At 36.2% G+C, this 14572-nt stretch overlaps 1 protein-coding gene and 1 long non-coding RNA gene across 3 annotated transcripts in view; both read right to left on the bottom strand.

The window, feature by feature from the left end:
• Nucleotides 1–6432: 6432 nt before the first annotated feature.
• LOC146526811 (uncharacterized) lies at nucleotides 6433–6850 on the bottom strand. Its single transcript, XR_014879280.1, has 2 exons — nucleotides 6653–6850; nucleotides 6433–6568 (listed from the first exon to the last, which is right to left on the bottom strand). It is a non-coding gene; the product is annotated as an uncharacterized LOC146526811 (long non-coding RNA).
• Nucleotides 6851–10428: 3578 nt separating this feature from the next.
• acj6 (abnormal chemosensory protein 6) overlaps nucleotides 10429–14572 on the bottom strand; it is a 43415-nt gene continuing 39271 nt past the window's right edge. Inside the window, exon 4 of one of the 2 annotated variants that reach the window (XM_085206448.1) lies at nucleotides 10429–13621. In XM_085206448.1, the coding sequence (XP_085062574.1) occupies nucleotides 12899–13621 (723 nt within the window). In that variant the 3' untranslated portion in view covers nucleotides 10429–12898. The remainder of the gene's footprint in view (nucleotides 13622–14572) is intronic. The other variant, XM_085206449.1, reaches the window with a different exon arrangement.

Below are 14572 nucleotides of genomic sequence, written 5' to 3'. Positions count from 1 at the left end.
AATTATAAGCAAAAAATCATTTTTAGAAAAAGCTTTTATTTAAACGCTTTAAAAAGGAGAAAATAAAATTTGTCTTTTAAATTTTAACTATCAATTCATAACCTCATTGTACATAATTTATATGATCTTAAAAGCTTGTCGCGCGATTTACTTGTGTAACTAAACTAGTGCTAATTTAATTATGTAAAATCTGCTAAGTTTCAATTTTTAAAGCTTCAATTTAATTAAATATTGATTAACGCGTACGCTTGAGAACGGCGGTCTTAAACTAAATGTGTTGAAGACCGAGTACATGGCCTGCGGGAGCCCGGACTCGAGCACGATCCTTATAGATCCTGAGCCAGCCGTTAAGTCAGAAAAGTTCAGGTACCTTGGATCCGTTATGCACGAGTCTGGAGCCATCGATCACGATGTCCATGGCCGGATAAGTGCTGCCTGGGCCAAATGGCGGGAGGTACTGTGTGTGGTCTGTGACCGAAGAAAACCGCCAAGCTCAAGGGACTGATATACAAGAGCATCATACGACCGGTTCTTTTATACGGCAGCGAATATTGGCCAGCACTATCTCGGCAGACTCAGGAGCTTCACGTCACGGAAATGAAGATACTGAGGTGGATGTACGGCGTAACGCGGTCTGACCGCATACGCAACACATTCGTTCGAGGTAATCTTGGGGTCCGTAACGTAGTGGATAGGCTCCAAGAGCGCCGCCTGAGATGGTTTGGCCACGTCACGCGCCGGTCTAAGAACTAAGTCGGATGCAAGTGCCTTGCTATATCAGTTCCTGGAGTGAGACCTCCGGGACGCCCAAGGAAGCGCTGGTTGGATGTCGTGATGCCGGATATGAGAGCCAGTGGTCTAACCAGCGAGGACGCTAAAGACCGCGCAAAGTGGAGTAGGTTGAGTAGGAACTCAGACCCTGGCAATAGCCGGGATTAATGCCAGGAGGAAGAAGGTTTCTCACACTAGATGTCATATTATTTTTCTAATTATTCTCGGCAAGCCCTTTCATTTGATACCCGTATTGCAGATGTGCATAAATAATAACTATTCCGCCATCTTAGATGTTCCGTCATATTGGATTTAGAAAAACGTCACATTTTTCGAGTTACTCTCAACGAGCCCTTTCAATAGACATTCATATTGTAGAAGTAGACTAAAATGACCTATTCGGATATCTTGGATTTAGAATGACGTTACATTATTTTTCGAATTGCTCTCAATGAGCCCTTTCATTTGATATCCATATTGCAGAATTGCAAAAATAATAACTATTCGTTCATCTTGGATGGTCCCCCATATTGGATTTAGAATGACATCACATTATTTCCCAAGTTGCTCTCAAGAAGCCCTTTCATTTGATACCCATATTATAGAAGTGCATTAAATATAACTATTCCGCCATCTTGGATAGTCCGCCTTATTAGATTTAGAATGACGTCACATCATTTTTCAAGTTGCTCTTAAGAAGCCCTTTCATTTGATACCCATATTATAGAAGTTCATGAAATATAACTATTCCGCCATCCTGGATGGTCCGCCATATTGTATTTAGAATGAAGTCACAAACCTTATCGTGCATTGTCATCCAAACCAAAAGTGTATACAAAATTTCAGCTCAATCGTACGAACATACCTTTCATTATATGAAAGCACAAAAAACTTGAATCGTGTCAATTCTATTGGATTTCAAGTGATGTCACATTATTTTTCTAATTGTTCTCAGCAAGATCTTTCATTTAATACCCGTATTGCAGAAGTGCATAAATAATAACTATTCCGCCATCTTAGATGTTCCGCCACATTGGATTTAGTATAACGTCACATTATTTTTAGAGTTACGGTCAACGACCCATTTCATTTAATATCTATATTGTAGAAGTAGACCAAATAGATACTCGGCTATCTTCAATATCCTCCTTATGGGATTTAGAGTGACATCACATTATTTTTCGAGTTGCTCTCAACGAGTCCTTTCATTTGATACCCATATTGTAGAAGTACATTAAAAATAACAATTCCGCCATCTTGCATGGTCCGCCATATTACATTTAGGATGACGTCACATATTTTATCGTGCATTGTCATCCAAAGTAAAGGTGTATACAAAATTTCAGCTCAATCGGTTGACGATATCTACTTCAAAATTGAGCTCTAAGATTTCACCCGAACCCACAAACATACATTGCAAGTTAAATAAAAGCTTTTAAAAACACTTCAGGGGGACTTAATACAACTAATAGAAGGTAAAAATATGATTTTTGGAATTCTTGTCTGTCTGTCTGTCTGTTGTGGCTCTTTAACTCAAAAACTACTGGACAGATTTAAATGAAACTTCTTTTGTTGCTATTAGTCTTCGGCAACATATAGGCTATAATTTATTTTGATAGTCCGAATACCTGATGTGAGACCCTAGCAGCCCGCCTAATCTATAAGAGATATCAATACAACGCACTATGAAAAGTTATTCAGCGTGATGAGCATTTTTTGTTGACATAAAAAAAAATTGGATCCAATGTGATCCCCAGTCACACAACGAAACTTTATTACATATAATTCGTCAGTCGTCTTAAAATAAATTATTCTACGTAATAAACATTTGTTTTGACGTTTACGTAATACCATAATTATTATTTAAAATGGTTCAACACCAAATGATATAAATTTAAGTAAATATATTCAAATAAAAATTTAAAAAAAAATCCATAAATCGTTAATATATATGTGTATCACAGAAAAAAAATGTTACATTCTTATAATTTTGAGGCCCGTTGTGGCCCAGTGGCACAAGCACGCGACTTTATACACGACAGGTTCTGGGTTCCATTCCTACTCGAAGAAATGAAATATTTAATATTTTCATTACCTCAATCTGGGACGAGGCAAAAGTAATTTTATAATATCAATAAAATATACGAAATATCTTCTTTTTTATAAAATTAATCGCTGAATGTGTTGCTAAGCGCAAATCTCGATTTCGCTAATTCTTTGTGTTAAATAGTCCATTTATCGGAGAAAGCTATAGCCTATACCTAATCATCTCAAAGTAACTTACTGTACTGGGTATAACTAGGTATAACTTATTTAGGCATTTTGAATATGTTGTGATTGATACAAAAGTCATCTTAGTACAGACGAAACCACAGGCAAATGTTAGTCTTATTTACAAAGACACAGTCCCCACAGTTTAAAAGATCCATTGGCTCCATTTTCTCCTTATGTTAGAAACATCAGATAAAGGAAAATTAAAGAAAATAAATAGAAAAAAGAAAATGTATTTCTCAAAACAGCGATTTTAATATATATCAAGCTTTTATGATCATATAAATTGTGTACAATGAGGTTATGAGTTGATAATTAAAATTTAAAAGACAAATTTTATTTTCTCCTTTTTAAAGCGTTTAAATAAAAGCTTTTTCTAAAAATGATTTTTTGCTTTTAATTTATTTTTTACTTTTTAGTTACCACTGGCTAGATTTCTCACACTAGAGACATGTACCACGATTCCTCTTCTATGGTTAGGAATGCTGTTGGCGACACTAGACCCTTCCCGATTACAGTGGGGGTTCACCAGGGCTCGACTCTTAGTCCGTTCCTATTCAATGTAGTGCAACCTCCATGGCTGATGATGTATGCAGACGACATAGCACTCATAGACGAGAACCGACTGATGCTGGAGCGTAAAGTGAACCTCTCGAAGGGTACGCTTGAGAACGGCGGTCTTAAACTAAATGTGTCGAAGACCGAGTACTTGGTCTGCGGGAGCCCGGACTCGAGCACGATCCTTATAGGTCCTGAGCCAGCCGTTAAGTCAGAAAAGTTCAGGTACCTTGGATCCGTTATGCAAGAGTCTGGAAGCATCGATCACGATGTCCATGGCCGGATAAGTGCTGCCTGGGCTAAATGGCGGAAGGTCACTGGTGTGGTCTGTGACCAAAGAAAACCGCCAAGCTCAAGGGACTGATATACAAGAGCATCATACGACCGGTTCTTTTATACGGCAGCGAATGTTGGCCGGCACGATTTCGGCACACTCAGGAGTTTCACGTCACGGAAATGAAGATACTGAGGTGGATGTGCGGCGTAACGCGGTCTGACCGCATACGCAACGCATTCGTTCGAGGTAGTCTTGGGGTCCGTGACGTAGCGGATAAGCTCAAAGAGCGCCGCCTGAGATGGTTTGGCCACGTTACGCGCCGGTCTAAGAACTAAGTCGGATGCAAGTGCCTTGCTATATCACTTCCTGGAGTGAGACCTCCTGGACGCCCAAGGAAGCGCTGGTTGGATGTCATGATGCCGGATATGAGAGCCAATGGTCTAACCACTGAGGACGCTAAAGACCGCGCAAAGTGGAGTAGATTGAGTAGGAAGGCAGACCCTGGCAATAGCCGGGATTAATGCCAGGAGGAAGAAGGTTTCTCACACTAGATGTCATATTATTTTTCTAATTATTCTCGGCAAGACCTTTCATTTGATACCCGTATTGCAGATGTGCATAAATAATAACTATTCCGCCATCTTAGATGTTCCGCCATATTGGATTTAGGTTACTCTCAACGACCCCTTTCAATAGATATTCATATTGTAGAAGTAGACTAAAATTACATATTCGGCTATCTTGGATGGTCCGCCATATTGGATTTAGAATGACGTTAGATTATTTTTCGAGTTGCTCTCAATGAGCCCTTTCATTTGATATCCATATTGCAGAATTGCAAAAATAATAACTATTCGTTCATCTTGGATGGTCCGCCATATTGGATTTAGAATGACGTCATATTATTTCCCAAGTTGCTCTCAAGAAGCCCTTTCCTTTGATACCCATATTATAGAAGTGCATTAAATATAACTATTCCGCCATCTTGGATGGTCCGCCTTATGAGATTTAGAATGACATCACATCATTTTTCAAGTTGCTCTTAAGAAGCCCTTTCATTTGATACCCATAATGTACTAGTGCATCGAAAATAACTATTCTGTTACTTTGGATAGTCCGCCATATTGGATTTAGAATGACGTTACACTATTTTTCCAGTTACTCTCAACAAGCCCTTTCATTTGATATCCATATTATAGAAGTTCATGAAATATAACTATTCCGCCATCCTGGATGGTCCGCCATATTGTATTTAGAATAAAGTCACAAACTTTATCGTGCATTGTCATCCAAACCAATCGTGTATACAAATTTTCAGCTCAATCGTACGAACATACCTTTCATTATATGAAAGCACAAAAAACTTGAATCGTGTCGATTCTATTGGATTTCAAGTGATGTCACATTATTTTTCTAATAGTTCTCTGCAAGATCTTTCATTTGATACCCATAAATAATAACTAGAAGCGCATAAATAATAACTATTCCGCCATCTTAGATGTTCCGCCACATTGGATTTAGTATAACGTCACATTATTTTTAGAGTTACGGTCAACGACCCATTTCATTTAATATCTATATTGTAGAAGTAGACCAAATAGATACTCGGCTATCTTCAATAACCTCCTTATGGTATTTAGAGTAACATCACATTATTTTTCGAGTTGCTCTCAATGAGTTCTTTCATTTGATATCCATATTGTAGAAGTACATTAAAATTAACAATTCCGCCATCTTGCATGGTCCGCCATATTACATTTAGAATGACGTCACATATTTTATCGTGCATTGTCATCCAAAGTAAACGTGTATACAAAATTTCAGCTCAATCGGTTGACGATATCTACTTCAAAATTGAGCTCCAAGATTTCACCCGAACCCACATACATACATTGCTAGTTAAATAAAAGCTTTTAAAAATAACTTCTTGTTCTTCTTCTTTTAGGTCTCTTAAAATGTGGTAAAAGCGTAAAGATGAAAAAATATTTAAACTTACTTTTACCTGTAGAAGAATTAATTGACTTTTTCTCTCGACCCTCGGACATTTTTGAGGCCAATTCATTACAATCTAACAAAATGGATATGTATTATTACAAGTTCGCGCAAAGCGCATTTGTGAGGTAGGCGTAGATAAATATTTAAGTTTCAGAATGCATTTGAATCCTGCACATACTAGGCTAGGCAAAGGGAACCTCTGAACCTAGTGTTGAGACGTTCCGTCCCCCACTTCCCACCAAATTCATGAGGGATTACGTGCTGCCTCAGCTTTCATTACCAGAGGGAGGGAATATAATGTTATAGAGATTATAGGATTGCTGATTGTAAATTCATGTAGGCTCGATTTCCACTTTTATTTAAATATTTATAATCTTTTTAAGAAAGAATATAATCTTTTATTTAAGAAATATTTTATTTATTTACGAAAAATCTTTCTTTCTTCGTTCTGGTTAGATATAGCGTGACGTTGAAGCCATGTAATAACGGAGTTTCTTGATACTATATTAAATTTTGCAAAAAGGCTAATTTTGGCTTCATAAGCATTATATTTAAAAAGTTTATTTACCTTCAAGTAGATTGTCTAATTCTTTGTTCAGCACTCTAGCAGCACCATTCACCAGCACAGACGCAGCCCGCAGCGAGAGGCGCAGCCGGGTGTTGTTTGCGTAGTCCGTCCATTTAGATATGTGTGCGCTAACAAAAGTTAAAGAAAAATAATAAAATAATCAGTGCGTACCCTGGTATATGCGGGATTCAGCGTGAAATTAAAAAACATACCAAACTCTCTCTAGGTTTACATCAGTCGTATTGCCGTCCACGCCGTGTGCAGCTCGCCACACAGCCCCCATCCTGTTACTATTCATTACCCGAATATCGTAAAACATTGTTAATATCTTTACAATTAAATAAACCAAGTTGTAGACAAAAGTGAATTATTGTGTTGAATAACAATGTTATTTTACACACGGACTAAGATGGCGGAAGGACACGTAATGGCGTCGTAACGCACTTAAATTTAGAACTTCATCTAACAACTACCCTCAATTGTCATTTTCTTTCATAGATTATAAATGAATGTAGGTACGCATTAAAAAAGTTTATAGATTATATAAGAATTATTAAGCGAAGACTATATAACATTCAGCCTAACGAAATTGTTAATTTAAAAATTGTTTTTTTTTTTAAATCGGCACCGATTTTTATAAAATTTGAACTTCAGACTCTTAAAAATATGTAATTGAATACGTGTTTCATAGTTTTTTAGAATTCACTTCCTAAGGTTGCAAATAAGGGGTTGAAAGTTTATATGGAAAAATCTTTAAATCGCCACCGATTTTTATCAAATTTAAAATTTAGACTCTTAGAAATATTTCATTAAACATTTGTTTCTAGGTTTATTAGAATTCACCCATAAATAAGCAAGCGAAGCTGCGCGCGTCCGCTAGTATTAAATATTTCTCTACCTCGAGTGGGAATGGAACCTCAACCTGTGGCGTTTACATTCACACGCTTGTACCTCTGCGCTACGACTCGCATCAAACTGGAACTTCAAGTAATATAATATTCTTTATTACAAGGTAGCGCATATACAAGGGACATTTTGCGTATAAATATATAAATATACTATGAACAAATAAAAATAAATGAATGTATTTTTTTATTATTTATACGTTTTATTTATTTATGTTTTACTATAATACCTAATTTTACATCTAAAGACGGCGCAAGACGTGTAAAGGCGGCTCACTAACCCGTGTGAGTTAGTGCCACCGGGCGCCATACGTCACGCGCCTCTAGGGAAAGCTGACCCCAATATCGTCCCTACTATTGTCCATTTAAACTAAAATTAGTTAAAACTATTGAAATTTGTTTGTTGCTTATTAATTTTATATATAATTATGGTATATGGGTGATCTGGATAGCCAAAATGGACTAAAATAGATTTATCGCGGAAAACCATCAAGATAAAAATAAAAGTAATTTAAGCTTATGAAAGCACAAGTTAAAAGCCTTTTAAAATATTATGTTTATTAAGTACCTTTTCGTATAACTAAATAACTGCCACTTTTAACTTTGTATTAATCATTATGAATTATTTTTTGCAATTCTGCATTATAAAAAATATAATTAAAACAAAAAAGAACTTATTGTTAATTTTATATTTTTATTATATATCGCAAATAATTTAAATAACATAAGCTGTTTTTATTTTGAAATTACTATGTGCAAAATATACGTATAAACGAAAAATCTTAAAGCAAATAGTAGGAGCCTTGGCCCGTCAAATAGACCAATGCCGACGATACATTTTATTGTCGGACAGAAGAGAATTAAATTATATAACCATCTTTCTATTTAAAGCCCAAATATAAGTTAAAATTTATTTGGACTTGATATTATCTAGCATTTATATTCTTTTTTTTCAGCTTCAACTGTATCACCCATGTAGCAGGGTGGGCAGAAGCAACCTATTGTGAAGACACTCCATTATCCACTTTTCGCCCAAATTTCAGGTTTTGAGAATGTCTCACTCTGTTGAGTAACGGCACTCAAAGGCTCCTTTTGTTTCGCACCTGAGCGGAGAAAATGAAAATATTTAATATTTAATTTCTCCGAGTGGCAACCGAACACACGCTTGTGCCACTTGGCCATAACGGTCTCTAAAATATTTCATAATTTTATGACATACAAATAAATAAAAAACTTTAAAATCACGTCATTTCAAATTTAATTGAACTGAAATATTATAGATTATCAATTGATATTCTTGTTTTCAATTTTTATGTTTTTTTAACATATTAATTAAATATATTTTTTTATGGATTTTAATTCACGCTGAACTGAAATATTATAAGTTTTCAATTGATATTCTTGTTTCCAATTTTTATGTTTTTTTGACATATTATTATTTATTTTTTTTATGGATTTATCAAGTATAAGCTAAACTATTTTTTTTAGTTTCACTCTATATCCCGCATACAGCAGGGTAGGCAAAACAAACTAGTGTTAAGAACCTAATGTGTTCTGTTCTTCACTTTCCGCCGAATTTTTCGAGGCATGCTTTATTCACTGGCAGATTTAAACGCCGGGCTTTGGTCTTGGTGCCAGGGCGAGGAAATGATAATACTAAGCTGAAAATGGAGAACGGTATGTCTTAGCACTAGGTCCCCATGTTCCGTCTGCCTACTCCGCGTGGAAAATACAAAGCTAAAGAAAAACGAGCTAAAAAAAGTCACATATATTATTATTATGACTTCAGTTGAGTTTCCTCACTCGACTTTAGTAGAGGTCGCGCTAATTATAACTAAGCTCAAGCGCTTTACAAACAACCATTTATAATTACTGTTTTACATACTTTCATTTATAGATATTTCATATTTAGTTTAATAATAATAAAACATAAAATGAAAGAAGGAGGAGGACCTCGGTTGACCTTCTAAAAGACAGTATCAAAGATACTGGAGGATGGTCACGTAAAAGCATGATTACCCCACGTAGAGCATGTATGAGGAGGTTGATGATAGTGGACGAGGTGAAAGGTAAGGGGAAGTCCAGTGTCAAGACACTCCGTTCTACGCTTTCCGCCCAAATCACCGTACTTTTTTATTTTTAACTAATTCATATGTTCAATGTATTTATATGCCGTAGCTATTACAAAACTCAAATGAAGCAATAGAAATTTAGAATAACAAAGCAAAAATAACCTTTGCTTTCCAATTAACTTTTCCGATATACTTTTAGTTTTAGGTACTTCCAGTGCATAGCTAGTTCGTTATATTCTCGTTCAAAATAGACGAGTTTTATTCATGTCCAGTCAAAAACGCAATTTTAGTACAAACGTTATTGGTATTTTTTTTTTATGGAAAAAGGATAAGGCAAACGAGCGTTCGGGTCACCTGATGCAACACCAGAGGAGCTACAGCTGCGTTGCCGGCCTTTGAGGTGGAGATAGACGCATAGTACATATTTTTGTATAGGAATTTTAAGAAAGCGGACTGTACACGCGTACCAACGCGTAGTTGGTTGTTCCCACGATTCCCACTCGGGGGAATGTTTTTTTTTTATTTCTCCACTCTGGCAAGACAAAACGATTACTCTCGATATTGAAAAATGAAACGAAATGTCTTGATACTAGATTCTTGCTGTCTACCCTGCTATATGAAGAAGATGTATCAAGTAAAAAACTGGCCAAATGCGAGTCGAACTAGCGCACGTAGGGTTCCGTACCAATATCTATAAAAACGGCAAACAATCATGTTTCTGTATGCAGGCATGCTGTTTTCGCACTTCAATATTTATTTTATTCTGTCTTTTAGTATTTGATGTTATAGCTGCAAGAAATTTATCATCTGTGGAATTTTAAAAATCTGTCTAAATACCATGGTTCATGAAATACAGCCGGTGACAAATGTACAATCAGCGGAGTCTTAGTAATAGGGTCTCGTTTCACCCTTTGGGTACGGAACCCAAAAATGATAAATATAATAAACCTAAAATATTTATACAAGTACATGATCGTAAAGCCAAAAAGGGATATAATGAAACAACGGGACTTATTCTAATATTTCTATTTTTATTTATTGTTTATTCGTCTTCCAAGTAAGATTTTGTTTTTTAGTATTATAATTAATGTAGTTAAGAATTAATAAATTGCAAGAGAATCTCCTAATGTCTACTTAAACTTAGCGCTGATTTACATGAAAAGTAACAGTGTTTAACATCTATGGTATCTATGGTATCCAAAAATTTTCTACGATAACATATATTGATTTTCATTGTGATATTCAATAAAGATTTAAATTTAATCTTTTGGTCCTATTAGGCCTTATAATGAAATAGAATGTGAGAAACGGAGTGTCTTAACACTAGGTTTCTCTGCCTACCCTGCCGTATACGGGATACAGCATGGCACTAGATCTTATATAAAAAAAAATATAAATCAATTTTTAAGTTTCTTTAAAATAACAAAATTTGAGCATTAACTGCTGCTGCTAACTGTAAAGGAAGAGCCAAGTTATCGTAGAAACTGTATACTCATGAAAACAATACAACATTTAATTTGCTATGATAGCAAAGCTTAACTATAAATTTATGATTAGCGGGTTTTTTTGTCAAATGGTTTGTCTGGAAGTAACGATTGTAAAATATTTGTAATTTATTGGCCCCCATGTATCGATGTAGACGCGAGATAATTTGAGTTCATGGAACTTTCATAATTAAATGGAATGTGATAATTTTTTATTTTAATCTCCTTGTTTGATAAATTTAGTAAAGAAATTTGAATGAAACATGGTAATTTTTGCAGGTTTCATAAATTAAACATTCAAAGTTCATAAAAGAAAAATAAAAATTAATTTATTTGTTAAAAGTTTATTAATAGTTCGTTTTATGATAACTGATATAATACTGTATGTTTCGGTATGTCTTCTTCTTGTTGCAACCAAAAATGGGGTCCCATATAATAAATGTAACATACGTCGCCTTAGCCTTATATCTTTTTATAAAAGGCATAAATTACCCTCTAGATACTATTATGTGCAAAAATCATTAAAATATTATTACTTAATATAAAGATTTTTATTTTGTACAATCATTGACAAAATTATAAAAAAAATACATACAACAAAATATAGTAAACGCTACATGACTAGACATCCGCGAGACTAAAGCTTTCGACTACTTGTATGTAAGGTGTTAACTCAATAAATCCTATATTATTATAATTACCGACTTCTAGATTGCACATTCTTTTACTTAACAATAGAGATATATTTACAATATTCCATTTAAAAATATTATTTATATAATTTGCAAGTTTTCATTTTAAATTAAGCATTGCATTTTATTGGTTCGAAAATCGTTTCTACGCTAACTACAAATACAAAGGTATTCAGTGCTGAACAAAAGCAACGAATTAATAACTTACATGTGTTACAAATATAGTAACGGTATCAGTAACAATGTTCACAAAAGATTATAATACCACTAACAATAGCCGTTAAAATTAGAATTTATCAGTGTTGTACTAATTCCATTCATATTAGTAACTATGGTTCCCTAAACCTAAATATAAATCGAAATGCGTCTTATTTACAAGGATGTTTAAGACTATTTTGGCTAAATGTCTGTAATAACTCCTTATTCTAAAATTGTGCCGTGTTCGTAAAAATGTCAATGGGCTGTGTCAAATGAATCAGTACAATGAACGGAACGGAACGTCCGTCCATTTTTGAATATAAATAAGATAATATTGAATAAACTAGTATCTACACTTTAGTTATAAAAGGACCTCTTAAGATTACTTTGTACAAGTTATATTAATAGTACACGAACAGGAACAAAATAGATAACAAAACTTTAAATTAACATCTTAGAAGGAGACTGTATATAGATTAAGGAGTAGGTTTCACATACCAATATAATAAATGAATAAATTAAATTACATAATTTTCTTTTATTTTACAAAAGCGTTTCTCTTTTTCTCTACTCGCCTAATCTAATAACAGCCTAGAGTATGTCTCCGATGTATACACCATACACACAGGACAGGACACCCCCCTCGTGTGTAATGTCCGGACTCGAACCCGCTACACCGCGAGCAAGTTACTAACATTAAACACAGAATATTGATTATTTGCAAGGCACATTTTCTTAAAAATCCTGATTTTCTTTTTTTTTAATGTACAACTCGATGTTCCGAAAACATCTAAACTCGGCGCGTTCAACTTAATAAATAATGTACGACGAAGCGAATCGTATTAATTTAATGATATGTATATAATCAAGTATATACCCTGTGTCTCGAAAAATATACACATGACTTTGATCGTTCCCGAAATGAAAATCAGACCATGATAGACGATCGAACGACTTGAACAAAACTGTGGATGCGTTACAAACGAGATGTGTTTTGAGATTATTGCTCACGATATATACTCGCATTTGGCGGTGGTGGCCGACAGCGGCCGGCTAGTACCCGTACCCAGCGCCTGGGTACAGCAGCGCGGCGCCGCCGCCCGCCGGTCAGTGCTGCGCCGCGAACTTCATACGCTTCTGTTTCTGCCGCTGATTGCAAAACCACACGCGAACCACGTTCTTTTTAAGATCTAACTTCTCTGCGATCGCCGCTATTTTCTCGCCGGAGGGTCGTGGCTGTACGGCGAAGTAGGCTTCGAGGCTTCTCTTCTCCGGCGCCGCTATGGACGTTCGCTTTCTCTTCTTCTCTCCCGCCGGCAGCACGCTCGGTGCGTCTGGGTCTCGCCGCTTATTTTTCGCTTGAGCTTCCGCCTCTTCCAGCCACGCTTGTAATATTGGTTTTAAAGCTATCATATTGTTGTGGCTCAGGGTCAAACTCTCAAATCTGCATATTGTACTCTGAGAGAGAGCTCCGACTCCTGGTAGTTTTAAATTCGCTAACGCCTTGCCTACGTCCGCTTGAGTGACGCCCAGCTTTATCCTTCTCTGCTTGAATCGTTCCGCGAAGGCCTCGAGCTCGCGCGGGTCGGTGTCGGTGTCGGGGTGCAGCGCGGCGGCGGGGTGCGCGAGGTGCGCGGGCGGCGCGTGCCCGAGCCCGCCGGTGTGATGGTGGTGGTTCATCACGTGGTTCATGGCACCATAGCCGTGCAGCTGGTGGTGCGGCGGTGCGGCCTCGCCCATGGGCGCCAGCGTGGTCATCGACGACGACGTCAGCGGGTCCAGCATGTCCAACCCCTCCATACCGTGGTGGCCCATCTGAGGAAAGAATGGCTTTTGTAATTCGTTTTTATCATACTGTCAAATTCACTCAGATTAAGAGGATTATGATAGATGGGGGGCGTCGTGATCTTTATAATCGTCCGCCGAATTAACTTCAGCATTCATGCTAAATCAGACGTCGCATTGTAAACAGGGAGGGGGTCGGCAACAATGGCAGCTCTCGGGACGATATGGAAACATAAACAATGATCTTTGTGCAGATTTGCACTCATTCTTTATGAGTGCAAACACTTGTTTTTTCATCGGGGGGTGAGTCTGTTGTGACGTTGATTGGTCGCAAGTGTTTTACCAATATGCTTATGCTGTTGACCGGCTTTGTAGCGAAAATTAATGTTTACAATGTACAAAAATTGTGAGTCCATATGCGTTTGAGTAAAATATACCCATTGCAAATTTATTGTAAATTTATTTTTATTATCTTATCCTACTTTTCGAAAAAACACAGAAGAAACCTAAAATAGAAATGAAAATGTTGTTCCCCCATTTCTGCACATTCAGTCATTATGCCATATAAAAAAACAATTCAAAGAATTTAATTATTAAATAATTTAGTATTCATGTGGCATCTTATCTCTCATCATCCCTTAGAAATGAATTATGTCAAAAAGTTTAATTTTAATTCGGAAATGAAATAATCTATACAAATAGAAGCAAATGGCAAGTATCTTCACGAGGCAATTTATCTCAGAGTAAGATCGGTCGTAAGTCTTTCGTTACCAATTTTTCCGTAGAATGTCGGGGGTGCGGTGGGTGGTGGTCTCGGCCCCCCGGGACCGGTAGATCACAATTATACGGCACAAGCACGCGTGTAGCACGTAATGTAACATTCTGCACACTATTGTAGCTATTGCTATATATTTTTTACTGGAAATAGTAGTGTTTACAAAGTTTTAAATGTTCATTGTAAAAATATCTAAAATAATAGATACACTAAAAGGGAAA

Source organism: Heliconius melpomene, chromosome 21 (genome assembly GCF_056956725.1).
Source record: "Heliconius melpomene rosina isolate 202511_hmr_F chromosome 21, ASM5695672v1, whole genome shotgun sequence".
NCBI lineage: Eukaryota > Metazoa > Arthropoda > Insecta > Lepidoptera > Nymphalidae > Heliconius > Heliconius melpomene.
This window is presented reverse-complemented; position numbering and strand designations above follow the sequence as displayed.